The 20,310-nt window shown below is 48.0% G+C and overlaps 1 protein-coding gene across 2 annotated transcripts in view; it reads right to left on the bottom strand.

Annotated features, from left to right (window-relative positions):
• Positions 1-2,772: 2,772 nt before the first annotated feature.
• BRSK1 (BR serine/threonine kinase 1) overlaps positions 2,773-20,310 on the bottom strand; it is a 54,755-nt gene continuing 37,217 nt past the window's right edge. For both annotated transcript variants that reach the window (XM_033169507.1, XM_033169508.1), the window contains 13 exons: positions 18,105-18,173; positions 17,289-17,435; positions 15,606-15,637; positions 14,655-14,819; positions 13,581-13,678; positions 12,281-12,431; positions 11,700-11,760; positions 8,826-9,033; positions 7,692-7,740; positions 6,481-6,604; positions 5,670-5,850; positions 3,775-3,864; positions 2,773-3,126 (listed from right to left, as the gene is read on the bottom strand). In XM_033169507.1, the coding sequence (XP_033025398.1) occupies positions 2,942-3,126; positions 3,775-3,864; positions 5,670-5,850; positions 6,481-6,604; positions 7,692-7,740; positions 8,826-9,033; positions 11,700-11,760; positions 12,281-12,431; positions 13,581-13,678; positions 14,655-14,819; positions 15,606-15,637; positions 17,289-17,435; positions 18,105-18,173 (1,560 nt within the window). In that variant the 3' untranslated portion in view covers positions 2,773-2,941. The remainder of the gene's footprint in view (positions 3,127-3,774; positions 3,865-5,669; positions 5,851-6,480; positions 6,605-7,691; positions 7,741-8,825; positions 9,034-11,699; positions 11,761-12,280; positions 12,432-13,580; positions 13,679-14,654; positions 14,820-15,605; positions 15,638-17,288; positions 17,436-18,104; positions 18,174-20,310) is intronic.

The raw sequence follows: 20,310 nt of genomic DNA on the forward strand, positions 1-20,310 counted from the left end.
TCCCTTTTGGGGGATATGTGTGTGTGCAAAGGCCACCTTACCCTTGCACCATCCAGTATCATTGCACGTGCTGGATCTATTCCAAGAAAGCCCTGTGGAGATGCACCCTTGACTTAACCAGAGCCATCACCCCTAAAAAACAACAATGGATCCCCTTCTCTTCCCTCTCACAACCCCACCTCATCACCTTCCAGTTGGAAGCCAAAAGGGCCGCAATCCCCCAGAAGCTTGGGCAGAAATAACGTATGGTAAGTCTCAGCAGCAAGGGAAACATTTGAGTGACTGTTTGTATTTTTTTTTTCTGAGCAATAATTAGACCCCGGAGATGAAAGGCTTGGGTGGGGGTGGGGTGGGGTGTTGAACAGTCAGAGAGAAGGGTGGGGAGAAGATGGGCTGTGGGGTTGTGTGTGTGAGAGAGATAAGGTTGGATTCACAAAAGGAGAGAGGGTGGGCAGACACAGGGAGGAGGGTGGCGGGGGGGAGGTTACATAGTTTTGTCTCCTGCCCATTTGCACGCCCGCATGCGCCATCACCCACATTCCCCCTCCCCCAGCTGAGAGGATTGAGCCGCCCAGAGCAGGGGGGGTGGGGATGGAGGAAGAATGGTAGGAGCAGGACTGCTTTTTTTTCAAAATCCACCACCACCACCCTATTGCACTGTCACCCAACCTGGACTCCTTTCCCCATATTGATGGATGCCCGTTGATCCTGCTGTTGGCTCCCAATTCTGCAGCTCCCACCCTCCGCGCTCTTGCAAACGCCACTCATGGTCCAAAAAGGAATCCTGCCTCATGATTTGTGTCTCTTGACGCCACTCCAGTTGACGCCTGTATGCCTCCATTAAGGTCCTCGGCCTGGTGACTCTGGGGTCCCTCTGCCTTCTGTCAAGACTGCAGCATGTTCTTGAAAGCCTCCCCCATCCGTCCCCCTCCTCATAGTGCGTTGTGCATATGGGTGCCCAACTTTAGGGAAAGGGAGCGGAGACATGGGAGAGGAGTCATGTACCCATCCAGAGTTCTGGCGGGGTTGCTAAAATTACACGAGACAGAAGCTAGGCCTCAATTATTTCCTTCAAAATTTTGCAGACCAATAGATTAGCTTTTGAAAATACTGAAAGGGGGGGAGGGCTAATGTAGGGTGATAAGGGAAGCAGGAAGAGATAGTAGAGGGTATTCTTTACTCATCTGTGCCCCTCTTTTTTCTTTTTAGAAACAGAGGAGTAGCCCAAATGGCTTTGATAAAATTTCCTGCATAAAATAAGAACATGTATTTGAAAGGAGTGAGACATCTATTCAAATCTGATCCTGGTTTGTTCTAGACACCTTTTTCTATTTGGAGCCATGATATTCCTAATGTTGGAAACTGAAGGCTTTCTGGTAGTGATTGTTTTTTAAGCTAACAAAGTCAGTGCAGCTGCCTATCCTCTGCAGCTGTTGCTGAATCCTGCTCTCATACTGCGCTGTCTATGAAGGAATCGTGAAGATCCTTGCAGCAGTGACTGTAATGAGTGGCTGCATTAGTCTGATACTTTTGTCATTTAGTCCGAATAAAAAGTTAGGGATGGGAATGGAAAATGCAAGCAGTCACATTGTGCCGCAAGCCGTGCTTTTTCTTCAGGGGGTACTCAGGGGTATGCAGTACCAGTGCCTCTTTTTGTTATTGTTAAAAAGTGTGGCACTTACTATAACAACTCATGGTGAGTACTGGCACCTAGAATGGTAATTTGGGAATGTTGTTGACTATTCCTGGGTGAGCAAACACACTTTTTTTCTTCTTCTTTAAAGTAGCAATTTGTTAAAAATGGATTGCTGACATTGTCAGAGCTTTTAAAGTTATTTTTGGCTTTAAATGCATTTTTCAAATTGCTCCTTTGTGTAAATTTGCAAAGTTCTCAGTAAACTGCTTTAATAGTTACAACCACACCCACCCACCCACCCCCCAAAATCACATATATTTATGTGAGTTTTCATTTTGGTTCCATGTTCGAAATTCAGATTTTTTGAGGGTGTGTGTGGGATTTTTAAAACTTTGGTTTTTGAACATTGTTCCAATGAATATTTAAGCTTTACGCCAACTGGTGATAATACTTTCCTTTCTTTAGCCTAATTAAGATTCTCAGAGCAGGAAAACTAAGAGAAGTTGAAACAGAAGGGAAACGTTTTTTACTTTCTCTCCTGCAACAACCAATTTTATTTATCCATTTCATAAAATTTATATTCTGCTTGATTGTTAAAAAAAAAAAAAACCAACAACCCAAATTCTGCTACTAGTTCTGTCTCCTGATTTTAGCCACTGTTGCCATGAACCTGTGAATGGGGGGGGGGGGTTACTACGTCTGAGGCCACAGAAGGAAAAGCAGGAGAAAGACAATGTCTTGTGGAAAGAACCAAAATAGAAATCAGGAGGGAGTCTGTGAAAAGGGCTCAAGTAAATAAAGACACCCACTTTCCCTCCCACTCCCACCCCCAACCAAAAGGATAGGATTAAACCCCCACCCCAAACCCCACCGGCTCCTGCCCGGTTTTCTCCTCCTCTTCCTTCCCCCCTCTGTTTGTTTTCTTTTCTTTTTTCCAGTCCACCATCCTTTCTTTTTGTCTCCATAATTTGTTCTTTTCTTTCCCTTCCGTTCTTTTGTAGATTTGTTTTCTGTTGTTGTTGTTGTTGTTGTTAACTATTTACAAGTTCACAGTATGGGCCGCTCCCAAGATGGCGACTTTCCGCCCCAGGGGGTGGGGTGAGACGGGGCTGTTAAAACTTGGAGCAAACCCCCACCCCGCCCTGCCTGCGTCTCTGGTGCGGGGCCTTTTACCCATCCGTCCAGGTTCGTTGGCTCCTCCTGTCCATCTGGAGCGGTTGCCAGCTATTTCCAGGGGCGCGGAGTGGGCTTCCTTCGGCTGCTCTTCCCCCTAGCCGCCCTCAGGCTGCCCCCCTGCCCCAGACGTCACGGCTGCTGTGGAGACGGGGGTGGTGGCTGCTGGACTTGAGTCCCGTTGGACGAGACGAGCTTCTTGTCCTTGGAGCCGCGTCGATGGTGTTCGGACGAGACGTCGGATTCGGAGCGCCGAGACGGTTGGCAGCTGCGGGTTGGAGTGCCTGGCAAGCGGGACTGCTGCCCGTTCTTCTCATCTGGAAGCGGAGAGAAGCAAAATCGGGAATTTTGCAAGCAGTCACACACCCCTTTGGTACTGCTCTGAACAACCAAGATCCAACAGCACCTTTTCTCCTGCTTTCTGTCTCATAATAACTATGGGCTCCTCCAGATTGGTGCTTAAATATGGGTGTGTTCTGCAACAGGTTCTTCACGTAATACTACTGCATTAGAGGTGGGTTTCGTCTGCTCTAGTTTGTTCTACAAAGCTGAAGAATATAGGAAGCAGCTTTAAATCAAGTCACACCACTGCTCAGATCTCCAAGGTTTCAGGCAGGATTCTCTCCCTGGAGATGCCAGGGATTGAACCTGGGACAAGGCAGATGCTCTATGGCTGAGCTATGGCCCTTCCCTAATGCTACCATGTCATTGCTGTCTGGAGGGGCACAAAAATAAACCAGAACATTTGTGGTATAAAGCGTTATGGGCTTCCAGCAAACGGTCTAGAGATAAGAGCACAAGATGGGGTGCCATGCAGCAGCTGCACCACCAGGACAGGTAATATTTGCACAGGTACAGGAAATGCCTCTCGAAAAAAACCAGCATGGGCAGGAGCAGCGGCTAGCACGCTGCTCATTGCTAGGCTGCATCCATCTAAGATCGAGCAAACCCATTCAAACACCTACCAGCGAGGGCTTGCACAGAAGGCTGGTCGTGTGTGCTGAGCAGTTGCGCCTGGATTGTTTCCACAACTCGCTTAAACCGGCGGCTAGGACCTAAGAATGAGACATAGGCATTCAGGGTCAGGAAGGAACAGGGTCTCCTGGAGATCCTCCAAAAGACAAGATTCCAGGAGCAGGACACCACTAGGGCTGCATGGTGGGAAGATGCACTCATAAGCAGTGCAGATCCTAAAACCAAGCTCATGCTGAACTCTGTATGGGTGGGTTTAAGACTATCAATACAGTATTAGAGATATTAAGGCTTTAATGTCTCTGTTTTGTTAGACACCGTACTCAATATATGGTTTTAGAACAAACTGCTTGTTTCTGGGATCCAGAACAAACTTGTCTGAAGTGCTATGTGCTGTTTTAAAAACCATTCTCTCTCACACCATCACACACCCCTATCTATAAATAAATTAAACACACACACACACACACTCATAGTCTACTCGCTTCAGCACTGCAATATGCCAGTAACAACTGTGAAAATGAATGAATTTGGATTCCCAAGTCGGAGGCTGGTGCCTTTTTAGACTCTGGGATAGGTGCTCTGGAGAGGTTGGTGTTTGAAGTTCCTGTAAATGAACTCTGATCTTCCCTCCAAGGGAACTGGGATTCCCTTTCCCACCGTGGGCGTATCTACATTACAGATTCTAAGCTAGTTTAAAAGGTAGCTGTCTCGTGCAAGGCACTAGTGATCTCTATACAGGGCCCTTAGCCCTCTCGTGAAACTATGAATTCTGCAGGACTGTTTGGGGGAAAACACAAAACTGGTGAAAGCTGATGTAAAATAGTAAGATACATATGCCCCATGTGAGAATCTCCCATGCATTGTTCATAGCCCACTACCAAACGTTCAAAACAAAACAAAACAAAACCCCACTAGCTTTGTGGGACATCCCTAGAATTCAGCAGCACCACGTGTTGCTCCTGTTGTCAACCCCCAGGAACTGCAGATAAGCAACTGGGAATCAGCTTTAGTTGAATCTTGAAGGCAGAGTTGGCAGCCTCAAAGAAGGGAGATATTATGTGGAAAGGCAAGTTACAGGGCCCAATATAATAGCCATTCAGGAGACTTTGCTCATACATTTCCAGCCATGTGTTTGCAATGATAATGGATGGAAGCTGCTTTTCTTTTTCTTTTTTTTAAAAAAAGTCCTTTCCTGGGGGTCCCAGGTAACCTCAGGAAATGTAAGCCTGCGAGGGGCATGGCCCATCTCTTCTACTAAAACAGCTGGAAACATCATTTTTCTTTCAATGAATCTAGTGGTCACTATTAAAGTTATTCCCAAGTAAATAGAAAAAGTGCACACATCTCCAAGAGACTGAAAGGTGATTAGGTTTTTGTGTCAGAGAGAGACAGAGGAGGTGTCCAATAAACTCTCCGCTGCCCCACAAATAACTATTTTTATTAATACTTGTCCAAAGATGTACAGAAGCTCATACCCAATACAAAGTATCTTTTTATAATACACCAGAATAAAAGAAATGCTTTTGAAATCTAATCTAAAAAAGGAACGGAAGCAAAAAGAAGAAGAAAAAGAAAAAGAAAGTGATAGAGAAGAGAGACAAGAAAAAAATGAAGAAAGATTTAAAAAAAACACTTCTGGTTCTCTATCCTTCAGTTAAATATAGCATTCACTCAAAAACATCCAACTTTCTGTTTTCTATAAACCAATTTCCCCCCCAATCTTCATATCCAGATATTACAAGTTCATTTTCTCTTTCGCACAAAAAGCCAGTAAGAAGTTTTCGATCCTTAATAAATGCCAATAGTGATTTGTCTCTCATTAAAGGTGTCCAGTAAACATAACGAATCCCCAAGGCCACTCCAAGAAGGATCCTAGGGCACTCACCTGAGATGAGAGTGAAGGTGACCGAGTAGATCCCGCTGTCCTTGTGCGCCTCCCCACCCTCGGAGTAGCTGATGTCGACTTGGAACTTGACGGGTTTCTGGAAGACAGAGGGGCCGCCCGACGACTTATATTCGGCCCGGAAGCTTGTTTGGGATACAACGCTGTGACTCAGGCTGGGGATCTGTGAATGTGATGGAACACAGGAGATGTCAGCCCACGAGTAGCACTGGGAGAAACAGTCCATTTCTATCAATTTCTCATTTTTCTAGTCTTCACATTTCCACATCGTCTTGTGATTAATTTTTTTTTTTAAGTCCTTATGAAAATTCACCAGCATTTTAGTCCGAATTACTTCTAATATACACCTGCTCATTTCAAATTTTAGCCTAGCATGCACAGTTCTGCAAAGCAACTTCCCCTATTTTTCCCCTATTCTTTTCAATAATGTATGCATTCCCGCCTTAACACTGTACCCTAACGTGTATGCATTTTTGTACACCTTACTTGGCTGGAGAACGGCATTTCAAAATTTGGAGAAGTGTGAATTTTGAAAGTTGACCATGATTTGGTTCACATATCGATTTGGAAAGTGTGGATTTTGTAAGTCTGCCTTTAAAGGCGAACGGAATCTCTAATTTCTCCCCCATCTTTACCCACAAACCATGGATGGAACTCATCCCTTCCCAGGGTCCCGCTAATTCCACTGCGGTTGTCAGCACCCAGCAGGCCTGTCTTACTTGCCTCCATATCCTATTCTTCATAATCTCCCCAAACACACACATTCTTCCCCTCCTGGGCCTTCAGCACTCACCGAGAGGAAGGCATGTACGATATCAGCCTTGATGGAGCTCAGGGGTTTGTCTTTGATGACCACAAAAATTTGTTCCTCTTTGTCTAGGTTGATAAAATTCCCAAACCAGGATTTCTTGGCTAGTCTGAAAGGGGCAAAAGCAGTACATGAAGGCTGTGAAATCCCGCAAATAAGCACGGCAAAGAGGTACCCACTTGTTGCCAGTGAAGCCTGAGCCTGTGGCAATTGCACTACTACAGAAGCACATGTCAGGGACTGGCCAGACGAAGAGGAGAGGTGGGAGGCATCAGCTGGGGAACCCCAAGGGAAACTCCAGAAGAGGAAAGCTCAGAGCCCAGGGATTGGTGGTGGGGCACTGAGGAGAGGCCAGAGGAACAGGATTGAGAGTGGGTGCCAGATGCTGATGGGGCAGCAGGGTTTAGTGAGCAGGGAGAGCCTGTGACAGAGAGCAGTTCAGACTCTGAGGCTGAAGCAGAGGAAGGGGTTGGGCAAGAGGCGGTGAAGAACCCAGGGAGTCTCCCTCTCCTGCTGCAAAAACATGCAGAATAATGAGGAGAGCAGAACAGAGGCCAGACGTGTACAGACACAGTTTGAGACTGCTTGGGAAACATCCGGGAGAGGAGGAGCCTTAGAAAGGGTGGAAGGCAGGGAGCTTCAGTCCTGGCAACTGCTCCAAAGGGACAAGACTTACTGGGAAGTGTTGCTGTGTTCTATGCTGTTTCCTTGAACAAAGTGTTAACTTCACTGACAGCGGAGACCTGCATTCTCCGTGCTGACCTGTGTCTGACTCCGATGAGTCTACTTGGTGCAGGTGGAGGGTGGGGAGATTTGGATCCCCCCATGCCAACAACCACACATTTACTGTGGAATCGAATTGCCATCTAGTCAGAAGCTCCCTTGTGGCCTTGGCAAGGAGATGTATTGGTGCCCCTGTCCCTTTGCCAGTGGAACCTGCGTGCCTTGCCTGGCTGCCCAGAGCAGTGGAGGAGTGGCCCAGGGAGCATGCACGCTCCTAGCTGCTCAAAGCCAGAGTACAGAAGCACCATTTTTGCAAACAAATCCTGGATCTGGGTCCTTGGCAGGGGCCAAGCTTACCAACTTCTAGGTACGACCCTGCATCCAGTAAGGAACGAAGCTAAAGAACAAGGAGGGAGGGGAAATGAAAGGAATTTTGGTCTCCTTCCTTATTGCCACTGCTTTATGATACTCACTCAGGGGATGATTCTGGAGTAAGACTGGACATTTCTTCTGGTGTAGGAACTGCAGGGCGAGGAGGAGAAACATGAAATGCAAAACAGGAGTGAGCGTGACCAAGCACCCACTCCAGTGCTTCAAAGCAAAGTTGCACTTGCTGCTAGATGTTGAGGACAAAAGCAGGGATGGCTAGGACTTCCACACAGTCTTGCTTGGGCAAGAGCCATAGCTCAGTGGTAGATCATCTGCTTTGCATGCTGGAGGTCCTGGGTTCAATCCCTGGCATCTCCAGGGAGGGCCGGGAGAGTCTCCCTGCCCCAAATCCTGAAGAGATGCTGCCAGGGCTAGGGGGAATCACTGCTCTGAGTCAGTATGAGGCAGCTTCCCAGGTTCATATTTTGCACGTTTCCAACCCTTTCTTACATTTGTCTGACATATAATTTATACCAGGGATGGCAAATCTCCACCCTAAAGGCCAACCTTGGCCTGACATGGGTTCCAATTTAGCCCATGAGGCTGTTCCCCCCCCCAAAAAAACTGCACCCATCTATCAATCAGGTGACATCATCCCAATAGGCGGATGACATTAGCTGATGGTTGGGATCTCTATCCTGCCTGGTTCTGCTGTGCAAGCTAGCTTCCCTCGGAATCAGAGATCCCTGACATCGTTATGACACCTGTGGTCCTGACCGCCTGTCAAAGTTGGCCCATCGGGTTTGCTGGACCACAGAGGTTCAGCTTCATGTAAACAATTTGTTGCGCAACGGCATTATGCAAACTCCCGTTTGATTCATACGTGCGCGCTCTTTTGAACGCTCTCTGTGCTCTTTCCCTTTCGTTCTCGATTGTCCCGTCATAGGCACACATCAGTCCTGATGCAGCTGTACTCTCTGAATGCTCCTCTGCCTGCCAGAATTCACTGCTCTTGCACATGTGCAGGAAAGTGCTTTAGATGCTCACTCAGAACATCTCACACACTGCCTTACGGGGGCAAAGTTGCCATGCGTTAAGGATGGGTCACTCACAATCCCTCTTTCAACCCTGCTTTTATACCATGGGTGCCTTGATTTGTCTTTGGCACACACAACTGCTACACCTGCCTGCGCCTGTGCCCACACCCTCCCCAGCAGGGGGTGGAACTGCCCACTCACCTTGTAGTTTCCGGCGGTGAAAGCGCGGGGAGCCCAGGAAGCTGTTCTTGATGGAGTTCAGGCGGGTCTTCCAGGCCACGCCCGCCACGCCCGGGCTGCTTGGCGGCGTCCCTCCGGGGGTGCCGCTGGGGCTCTCTTTGGGCGTGTGCACAGGGGTGCCGAGCGGAGTGGGGAGGGGGCTTCCCCGAGGGGAGGGGTGGGGGGTGACCTGCAGCACAGATTTGGGTGGGGGTTTAGTAGAAGGGAAAAAGCAGCGGGGAGAGGAGGGCGGGTGAGGGGGCGGAGAGTTGGGGGGCAAGGGGAAAGGGGCGGAGCGCCGGCTCTGCAGGGCCCGCTCCCCTGCCGGGCTGCCCTTGGCTGGAAGCGTCTGAGTCTTCGCAGGGGCCGGGGGAGGCGATGGGAGGGAGAAGCTGAAGATGGGGCTCTGGGTGTGGGGAGAAGTGGGGGGGAGGAAGAAAGGTGAGGAGGGGAGAGCCGTGAGATGGGGGGTGAGTAATGGCAGGTGACAGCCCCACAAGCCTGCTCCCAAGAGAGTCTCGCTCTGTGGCCCAGACAGAACTCGGTGGCGTGACAAGTGGCCTGCTTTCGTAAGGATCTGCCTGCTCCACGGCAAGCCTACCCTGCATTCTTGGGGGGGGGGTGCCCAAAGACTAGGAGTCTCCCTCCAGCCAGCCTGTGCTGCAGCAAACCTGACACCCACTACTCCACCTCCCCTCCATCGCTTGGATCTACTTCTCCATGGGGCTTTTTCAATATTATGTCCTACTCTGCCTGTCTGCCTCCCAAGGAGACCAGCCCTCTGCTTCCTCCTCCTGCAACCAGCCACCCTTTCCTACAAGAGCAACTGCTCCAAGCCCGAAAGTGGACTTCCACAACCTGGTGCCCTCCAGGTGTTGTTGAACTCCGGCTTCCATCATCCCTGACCACTGGCCAAGCTGGCTGGGACTGATGAGAGAGCCAGAGCTGGCCTGCATCATCATCAATCATCACCATTTATTTATTTATGTGCTGCTTAAGACCCAGGTGGCTCCTATGCAGCTTACAAAACATATATACAGTAACCCCATTTGCACAACAGTTGGAACGCAGCATAATTTTTAAAACACGCAAGTAAAATACAGCATAGAACAATCCCATTAAAACATTAAAATATAAATGTGCATGATTGTTTTAACAGAGGAATGCCTTTAAAACAGCCCAGCAGTTGAAACAGGAGGCCCAAGAGATCAAGGGAACGTCTGCATCAGCTGGAAGGCACCAGGGGAAGGCTGCCCTGCCCCTTTCTCACAGGGAACCTGCCCTTCACCCTAGAGCCAGCCAAACCCAAACAGCCAGGCTACTGCAAATATAAGCTTCCTCTTCTAAGGGTTTCTTCCCCCATTTGCTTCTGTGCATCTTTACTAACTGTGTGGCGGGCTGCAGTTCAAGGGCTGAGGTCTTCACTGGCATGGAGGTGCCGTGCTGATCAAAGCTGCACCAGCTCAATTTCTGCCTTCTGTGCAGCTAGTAGCAACAAAGAACCTGCCTCCAAACAGTAAAGGGCTTTGCCTGCTTCCACAACAGCCAACATGCTGCACTACCGAATGCTACCTAGCCTACAGCTTGTTGCTACTTTTAGCCAAACCAACCATGGCATGAAGCACACACAGCAGAACCTCTTACGCATGCCTTCGTTTATTAAATTTCAGGCACAGAGTGCATGGGTGGAGGGTGGAGTTCTGTGAACTGGGACAGGGAGGGAATTTGACCCTGTGTCCCCACCGTCTTCCTAATCCAGAGCTCCCTGCCCTGCTCTTCTGGGGCTGCTGCTTGTTACCCCAGGAGAAAAACTGCAATTAGCAGCAAAGGCAAATAATAGCTGCATGCGGGGGAGCAGGGAGATTTAGATCAGGGCTGTGGGGGGAGCAAAGAGTTAAATCCCTTCTTTCCCATACCATGATCCTGATCTCGATTCCTCCCCCCCTCCCCCCCAGCTGATATTTAGAAACAAAGCGCGCGCACACACACACACACACAGGCTGATCATGTGCTTAATGCCATGCCTAGTTTGGTCCTTCCCTTTGATCACTTCAAACTGGTTTCTCCCCTTGCCTCCAACTTTCCAGATCAAGCTGTGGACCTGCCCACATTTTCAAGGCACCCCACCTCAAACTCTTGTTCCCACAGAACCTTGAGCCCTGTCCCTTTCACCGAACCCTACCTGCATATACACCATACATTTAAAGCACATAGCTTCCCACCCCCCTCTAAAAAAATACTGGGAACTGTAACTTGCTCCTCGCAGAGCTATGATTCCCAGAACCCTTAATGGACTGCAGTTTCTAAGATTCTGCAAGGGTGTAAGGGTGTGTGTGTGTGTGTGTGTGTTTTAAATGTGTGGTGTGTACACAGCCTCAGACCTCTCTCTCTGACATCCCTCATCAAAGTCCACACATGTCTTCTCTCCTTTTCTCTTTAAGGTCATTACATTTCACTGACAGAAGCCAGACATGTTTGAAAGCTAGGTACCAGGTGGCAATTCAACAGGTCCAGCTTTCTCCTGGCATGGGGATGCAATAAAGGGGGAGAGGGGTGCATGGGGGAGTGATATGCACTTGGATAATTTTCTGCCTGCCGTGTATGCAAGCCCCAATGTCAGGAGAACCAGCGACTGTCTGAGCTCCTCTTCCCTCCCCTCACCGACTTGAACTGAGTGCAAGATGAGATGTGAATGAGGCTGCTGGATCTGCAGATCTGTTTCCAAATCCCAGTCCCTCCAAAACACCAACCCCTCCCTATGCCCCACAACAACTTTGCCCACCACCCAATCTTCTGCCCCTAATGTTTGTTTCCCTTCCCCAACTCTGTAATTTCTCGAATATCTCAGGTACTCACCCTGGGGCTACTGAGGGGACTGGAGGATAAGCCAGTGGAGGCACCACTTACAGATCGAGACCTGTTGGTTGGGGGAGAAAGCCATATTGAGGGTTAGTACCGTCTTGGGGGTCGGATGAGACACACAAGAAAAAAGCAGGAGGAGAGATACACAAAAATGTTTTTGCAGAAACAGCAGTAAAGGGAGCAATGCACTGCGTTTCTGTGCAGTTTTAACCTCAACCAGCAGGGGCAGCAAAGATCAACAACGCACAAGGTCAATTCTAACAACTGAAGAACGGGACATGAAAGCGTTAAACAAACTCTGTGTTTGCCTCCTTGGCAGAAACTAGGTATTAAAAATGAAATGTTAACACAAAGAGCCAGAGGCGGCTAAATAACTGCTCAACATGCAACTACCAGCAAGAGACAGAAAAGTTTTGTTAGTCCATTGAATTCCTCGTGCAGCCACTGGATGGCAACCAAACGTTAAAATGTTTGCACTTCCCAGTTCCAGGAGCAGAGGAAGCGCATGCAAAAAAAAGGCAATGGCGCCTCCTAATGCCAGGCTGCGGAAGCGTCGCTGCTAAACACATACTCACCGCTGGCTATGTTGTGCCATCTCTATGGCCCGTCGGGCCGGAACGGGAGAACCGCCATCGGTGACGCTCAGAACTTCCATGGACTTCCGCTCAGGTCGGCGCTTCCCGTGTCGGTTCAGCATGGGTGAGTCAACTCGCTTCCGAGGAGGGTCTAGAATAAATGGGGGGGGGAGAGGCAGTACTTCAGTACTCAGAGGAAGAGAGGCACATTTCCAAATACTCTGATGCCACCTCTCTCTCTCTCTGTCTCTTTTAGAATCATACAACTGCAGTGTTGGAAGGGACCCCGAGGGTCATCCAGTCCAACTCCCTGCAATGCAGGAATCTCAACTAAAGCACCCATGGCAGGTGGCCACCCAACCTCTGCTTTCTCAAACACACACTGCTTTCAAAGAAGAAGAAGAAGAGGAGGAGGAGGAGGAGGAGGAGGAGGAGTTTGGACTTGATATTCCGCCTTTCACTCCCCTTAAGGAGTCTCAAAGCGGCTAACATTCTCCTTTCCCTTCCTCCCCCACAACAAACACTCTGTGAGGTGAGCGAGGCTGAGAGACTTCAGAGAAGTGTGACTAGCCCAAGGTCACCCAGCAGCTGCATGTGGAGGAGCAGGGAATCGAACCCGGTTCACCAGATTATGAGTCCACTGCTTTTAACCTATACACCACGCTTGCTCTGGGCCAGGGACAATAATTTATTGGATGAGGGGGTATTGGTGATGAGAAATGCAGTTCTCAGGGCACCAACAGAAGTCTGCAATGCATTCAATGGCGGGATGTACAAAAATCCAGCTCTCGCTTAGATGTGGTGGCAACAGTGGGATACTTGGGGGAGAATGTCTTCAAGGACTATAACCTAGAGTAGTTTAGAACAGGTGCAGGGAACCTTTGGCCAACCAGATGTTGCTGGACTACAGCTCCCATCAGCCCGGGCAAGCAGGGTCAATGGGTAGGGGGGGTGGGAGTTGTAAGTCAGCACCATCCGGAGGGCCAAAGGTTCCTCACACCCAGTTGCATAGGTGACAACACCTGTTCATTGCCTTTCAGGTCTTTCCAGGTTCCCCAACACAGACAAAATCTTCAAATGAGACAAGGAAAGAGGGAGGGAGTCCTTGGAGTTTGCCTATCAACCCAGAAGCATTTTCTCAGGGGCCGTTGTAAAGAAGGGGGCTCCAGGGTGTTCTGAAAATGTCTTTTGGATCCTTCGGCAGAACTGTGTCTGTTGGCATCTCCCTGGGATTCCTGGGAACAAGCCTCCCACTCCCACACCCTGACGTGTGTCAGGAAAGGGCTCCCTGACATCTCACCAACATCGTTGCGTGGAGGCAGATCCTCATCCTCGCAGCTGGGATATCTCTCTTTGCGGTCAAGGAGCAGATAGTAGATCATTTTCTCCTGGTTCTCCCTGAAGTAGAGAGGGGGACAAATTGAGGGAACAGGGTCATGATGCAGGCAGCAGCTTCCTCCCTACAAACACAAATATTTATGCTTAACACCCACACCCTCCCTGCTGCTTCCTGATTCTTCTGTTTTTCATCAATGCTTTTGCTAAGAACCAAACCTCAGCCCTCCTTCACCTCTCGTACAACACACCCATGCCACAAACCTATGGGCAGTTTGAGCCAGTGTGCAAAAGCTGTTGCAACTTCTCTCAAAGAACTATGGGAACTGTAGTTTTGCAGGAGTGCTGAGACTTCTCTGTGAGAACAATCCTAGCTTCAGGAACTTCCAGAAAACCTATTCATTCAGCATTCATCCTGATTTGTTTGCAGGGAGGTTAGATAATGTTGCATCAAAGCAAGTGGTGCTCCACCTTTACTGTTTATGTTTGATAAAAAAAAGTTCTAAAGCATCCGTGAACTATGTGTTAAAAAAGCAAGTGTTACTCCACATTGTCTAATGCCTTTTCCTGTCACTTTCCTTCTTGCAGAAAGTCTGATCCCTGTGGAAAGTGGGTTTGTTGCTCGGAACGTCCCAATCAACTATAATTATGCAAACCTGAATTTGCCTGCAAATGATGGAATCTCACCCCCCAAACAGCAGCTGTCTGGAAGCCCCCTTCCCAATTCCTAGCAGGGAACCTAAGCTGCCTACAAACCATTTTACACACCAGTCAAAAACTCTGAAGCACATGAGACCAACATCTTGCTGAGGCAAAGCAGGTCTGGCTTTTGGTCAGTGCCTGGATGGCTGACTCCCTGGGAAACACACATACCTCACCTTAGGTTCCAAGGAGGAAGGAAAGGTGAGATACAATAAAATAAATATAAAACTTCCCCCAAAGCATTCCTCCACTAGTTCAGTGCATCCCCACAGTGCAATGTGCAAAATGTTAGACAGGCTCTCCTTGCCCATTCCAGCCACGTGCCCCAACCGCTCACCCCTCGGTCTGCAGCTCCTGCTTCAACTTATTCTTGTCGCGGAAACAGCCAAGGGAGTGCATGCTCTCCAGCACATCGGGGTCCAGCTCGCTGACTGACTGAATCCGTCGGATGGCCACCTTCCTAGGAATTGGCTGCTCTGGCTCTGGTTCATTCTTACCACCCCTGGGAGAAAAGAAGCACAGACCACGTAAGAGGAAAGTAAGGTTTGGCCAAAGGCGACTATCAACCTCAGGTTGGCAAATGCTAGCCAGCCCGGCTTCATATTTTCACAGCAGAGTGTGTGTGTCAAGTTCTGAGGTTGGGTTTAGGGTTGCTGCTTCCCCCCCCCCCCATGCATTTTTTTTCAATTAATTGTATGTATAACAATTAATACTGTATGTATAACAAAGCATGGCTTTTGTCATGATCTAGGGTCCAGAAAAGAACCTATATATTAGGTGCCTATGGAAATACTGTTTCAGGATTCTATTTTGCATCAGCATTTTAGTATTGTTGTAACAGCTTATAGCCAAAAATAAATAGAACAAACCCACTATCATGAATATGACTTTCGCTTTTCTGACGCTCATGGATACAAAGCTATGTTTGGCACCTTTAAGCTGGAAGCTCAGACATCAATGCGATGGATCTAGGGCAGGGTTCCCCAAACTTGAATCTCCAGCTGTTTCTGGATTAAAATCCCCATCATACCTGACTAGCTAGGGATGGTGGGAGATGTAGTCTGAAAACAGTTGCAGATCCAGGTTTGGAAACCCCTGATCTAGAGGAAGGGTCACAGTTGCCAGGGATGTATTTGACTGAGAAACTATTTATACTCTGCCCATCTCCTGGGTTCAGTTTCTCCATGTGCCCCCCCCCCCCACCTCACACACACATATCTACACCCAGTGAAGCCAGGAAATATTGGGACCTGGTGGGAATCAAAAAGAAGTATCTGGAGGTACTCACAAGAACCACGGGTGTTTCTGGATCTGTTCCAGCTAAAGTCGCCGCATGGAGGGGGGTAAAAAACAACATTAGAAACTTTTCCTCTCTACAGGTAGGTAGCCGTGTTGGTCTGCCATAGTCAAAACAAAATAAAAAAATTAAAAATTCCTTCCAGTAGCACCTTAGAGACCAACTTAGAACAAACTTAGTTGGTCTCTAAGGTGCTACTGGAAGGAATTTTTTATTTTTTTTATTTTGTTTTTCCTCCCTACATCATCTATAAATGCAATCCTCTACAAGCCTACTCAAAAGAAAGCCTCACTGAGGTTGGTGAGGCTTAGTCCCAGGAAAGTGGATGTCAGATCTGAAGAGCTCCCCATCCAAAACTATATTAAAAAAATTCTTTCCAGTAGCACCTTAGAGACCAACTAAGTTTGTTCTTGGTATGAGCTTTCGTGTGCATGCACACTTCTTCAGATACACTGAAACGGAAGTCCATCCAAAACTATGTTATTGCTTCGCTTCCAACTAAGGATGGGCAAATCTACCAGTTTTAGTTTCTGATTTGTCCAGTCTTAAGTTCAGCTCCCCACATTTCTGCATCACTTTGCAGGGAAGGGGCAGTTTAAAAACCCTCATGAAAACTCATCATTATGTTAATGGTTAGATGGGAGGTTGCCTGCTCTTGGAGTCGCACTCCCTCTGAAGGAGCAGGTATGCAGCCTGAGGGTCCTTCTGGATCCTTTGCTGTTGTTTGAGACTCAGGTTGGCCTAAGTAGCACAGAGTGCCTTCCATCAGCTTCAGCTGGTGGCCCAGCTGTGTCCCTATCTGGACAGGGATAACCTAACTTTTGTCATCTATGCTCTGGTAACATCCAGGTTACATTACTGCAGGGCGTTATCTGTAGGGCTGTCTGTAGGGCGTTATCTGTAGGGTTTGGAAACTTCAGCTGGTGCAGAATTTGGCCATCAGGTTGCTCACCGTGGCAATATAGTTTAAGCATATAACACCAATCCTAGTCCAACAGCACTGGCTGCCAATTAGTTTCCAGTTCTTTTTTATTATGTATTTTGTTTTCTCATGTTGTGAATCTCCCTATGTTCTTCGGACAAAGTGGGTATACAATTTTGATTAATAATAATAATAATACTAATAATTTATCCTAATATCTATATTTTTGCAAAGCATATTTTGTCTAGTGCTTATATTTTACCTAATATAATGCAATTCGTATGTCATATATATGTGTATATATATATATGGTTATACCTCTATATGTCTACTTTTTTTGTTTTGTTTTGTCTCCATTGTTTTCTGTGTAATTTGTTTGGACAAATGTGTAATTCTCTGTAATTTGTTTGGAAAAACTGAAGTGATGTGTACAAGAATACATGAAAAGCATGCCTTAAAAAAGCATTTTGGGGTAAATATTTTTTCAACTACAGTTCTGTAAATTTTAAGTATAATTGTAAATGTTTATACACATCTTACATTAGTATATGCATTTTCTGAATACATTACTCAGCTGCAGGAGTGCACTGCAAAATTCAGAGAATTGCAAATTTCAAAAAGATGGCTGTCTCTAGGTTCATACATTGTTTTGGAAAATGCAGATCAGGTGAATTCGTCCTTAAATGAAAAAGGAATCGAATGTCTTCCCCTAACCCTACTTTAACAGCGTTTGCACGGCCGGGATTACTCACACTTAGTCTTTTCTCGGGCTCCACCTCAATCATGCCCCGCAGGAGGTTCTGGCAGTCGGGCGGGATGAAGTGGGGCATATGGAAGATCCCCCGCTTCACCTTCTCAAGCAGCTGGCGTAGGTTGTCGTCGTCAAAGGGTAGCGCTCCCTGCAGGATAAAGGGCGAGAGATCCGACCCCAAAATGAAAGCTCACACCGATTTTTCAGTATTGAGATTTCAAATGCAGAATGGTTTTTTTTTTCCATGTTTAAATTCAAGTGCTAGAAGTTGGGCACTTAGTGCCACCTGTCCCTTCCAAGAGACCAGGCACCCTCGCTTTTGACTTGTAGATCTTGAAGATCTTTTTACACTGGCACGCTTTTGTAACCACTTCATTTTTAATTTTTGGATTAGCTAATGGTCACCTCTATTGTTTTCAATGGTTGTTTTATGTTTCAGTGTTGTGCTCCATTCCGATACTTTGTGATGTGGCAGCACAGAAATGTGTTTGTAAATAAATAAAGCACACGCAACTCAGAGATGGGGGACCTGTGGCTTTCCAGATGTTGTTGGACTACAACTCCCATCAACCCTGATCATCAGTCGTGCCAGCTGGGGCTGATGGGAGATGAAGTCCAACAATACCTGGAGGTTTTCACATCAGTGAACTCAGTCCAGCATGTCCATTAGTTTCAACAGGTCTGCTCTGAGTAGGACCACCATTGGACATAGGTTTCTCCGAGCAACCTTGGAACACCTTTGCCACAGGGAGGACAACATGGTAGGGGGGCCCGGGGGTGTTGAATAGCCCGGCAATTTACTGGGGAGCAGCCTTACCACCAGCAGGGCAAAGAGGATGACTCCACAACTCCACATGTCAGCGCGACGTCCATCGTACTTCTCCCCCTAAGGAGCAAAGAGCAGAGAGATTTGGTGGGCTTGGCAACTCGGGAGGGCAGGGGCAGGACAGGGAAAGCTTGGCTGGGAATGAATGACAGACAATGAAGAAATCAGAGTGGAGAGTGGAAGGCTCGCCCAAGTGTTAAGAACAGGCGGGAAGGGGATATATCTCTACAAGGATGAGAGAACTTTGTCTCTCGCCACCTGCCCCAACTCCTCCTGCCCTCGCTTGATCCATTACTCAGCAAGCTCTGTTGTCTCCCGGCTCCAGTCTATGGCCATCAAGAAGGGATCAAAATTTCTCCACCTTCTGGTTGATGTTCCCCAGCCCCAATACCCTCCACAAGCGGTAGTGGCTGCTGCAGTGGAGCAGAGAGCCATCCTCTCAACATTGGCTTTGCTGCAGCTTATGCAGACAGGGCTGGCATGAGCTGGTGGCGCAGCTGGGCTGTGTGGATGACACGCCGACAGAGCCAATTGGGCATTCCCACCAGTGTCTCCCTGCAGCCCCGACCTTGCAGCCACCCTGACCCAGCCTTGTCCAGGTGAGCTGCACCAGGAGGGTGACTCTGCCCTTCCCCCACTGCCATCTGCCACTGTTCACAAGTGGGTGGTGCTTCTTCCCAGCATCAAAAACGTCTTATTTCTGGGGGAAGGAATTCAGTAAATATCCTCCAGGTCACTGAATTTAAATTTCAGATCTAGCGGCTCTGGAATGAGGATTAAGGTGCTTTAAGAGAATTGAAGTTTTTCTGAAGGAGCTACCATATTGTACAGAGCAAGGCCTTACTAAAGCAGGGGTGGGGGACCTATGGACCTCTAGATATTGTGGGACTACAACTCCCATCAGCCCTGGTCAGCTGGACAGGGCAGATGGGAGTTGGAGTCTAACCGTGTCTGGAGGCGGGTGGCAGGTTCCCCTTCCCAGTCATAAAGGATGTGAGGGATGAGAGACAAGCAACTACCAGTCTTCTCCAATAACACCTTCCCCTGTCCAACCCCACATATAATTAGAGCAGTTGCCAAGTTAAAAAAGGGAAAGGTAAATTTATCATATGAATTGTAGCTGATTAATCAATTAATGGATCACTTAAATCTACACAAATGTGAATGTAAGTGGGGGGAATCGTTCTACAAAATGGCATACTTTACTCCGTTATTAAATTACGCAAGCCTGCGTCGCACCAAGCACCATCCTGGATACATGACCTTTCACACATAGGAAGGGGTGTCTCTTTTAAAATGCTGCTTGCTATCTGCAGTTTGTTAAGTCCTTATAGGAAGAAAAATTGAACTGGGTCCAGGCAAAGGCTGCAATCCTATATACCTTTTTTCCAACCTGAGGATCACATTTCCTTCTTGGTAACCTTCTGGGGGCCACATGCCAGGGCTGGGCAGGGCCGGAGGCAAAAGTGGGCAGACCGAGACATGTGAAATTTGCCTTTCTGCAGAAGGCTATTTTCCACACCCACCTCCCTACCCTCCATCCAGACAAACAGGAAGCATGACCAGAGCCCAAGGACAAATTCCAGCCAGGCAAAAACACTTGAGAAGGGTGTGGATCATGTCTGGTGAAGGCTGTGGCTCTGGGTGGACCGTGGTCTGGGGAGAGCCCTGAGGGCCAGGCAGAGGCCTGGAGAGACACATTTGACCCCCGTCCCTGCTATAAGCTGTGAATAACTCCCATTCAACTTGATGGGACTTAACCTCTGAGTTGACAAACATAGGATTGTACTGTGAGTTAGTTGCCCATAAGTCCCACTGGAATCAATGGGTGTTAGGTCAATCACTGATACCTTTTCACATTTATTTAAATGGGATGTAGTTTGGTTTGAATTCGACCCACTTCTGAAATCTGTTGACTGATTCAACAGAGTCTCCTTTTAAGTCAACCAAAACTGCTCCCCACTTTCTTGTTTTAACGAATTAAGCAACCAACCGTTCAGTCCTATACAAACCTACTCAGAAATCAGCCCCACCCAGATCCATGGGGCTTATTCCATGGCAAATGGGTAGAAGATGATGACATACGACTGGGAAGCTGTTACTCCAACCCAAGTGAAGCCTGATGCCAGGCTTGACGGACCCCCTGGTTTGATCCGCAGGCAAGAGGGAAGGGAAGGAGATGGCAGCAAGGCAGGGG

The sequence above is a fragment of the Lacerta agilis genome, chromosome 14 (genome assembly GCF_009819535.1).
Source record: "Lacerta agilis isolate rLacAgi1 chromosome 14, rLacAgi1.pri, whole genome shotgun sequence".
Classification (NCBI taxonomy): domain Eukaryota; kingdom Metazoa; phylum Chordata; class Lepidosauria; order Squamata; family Lacertidae; genus Lacerta; species Lacerta agilis.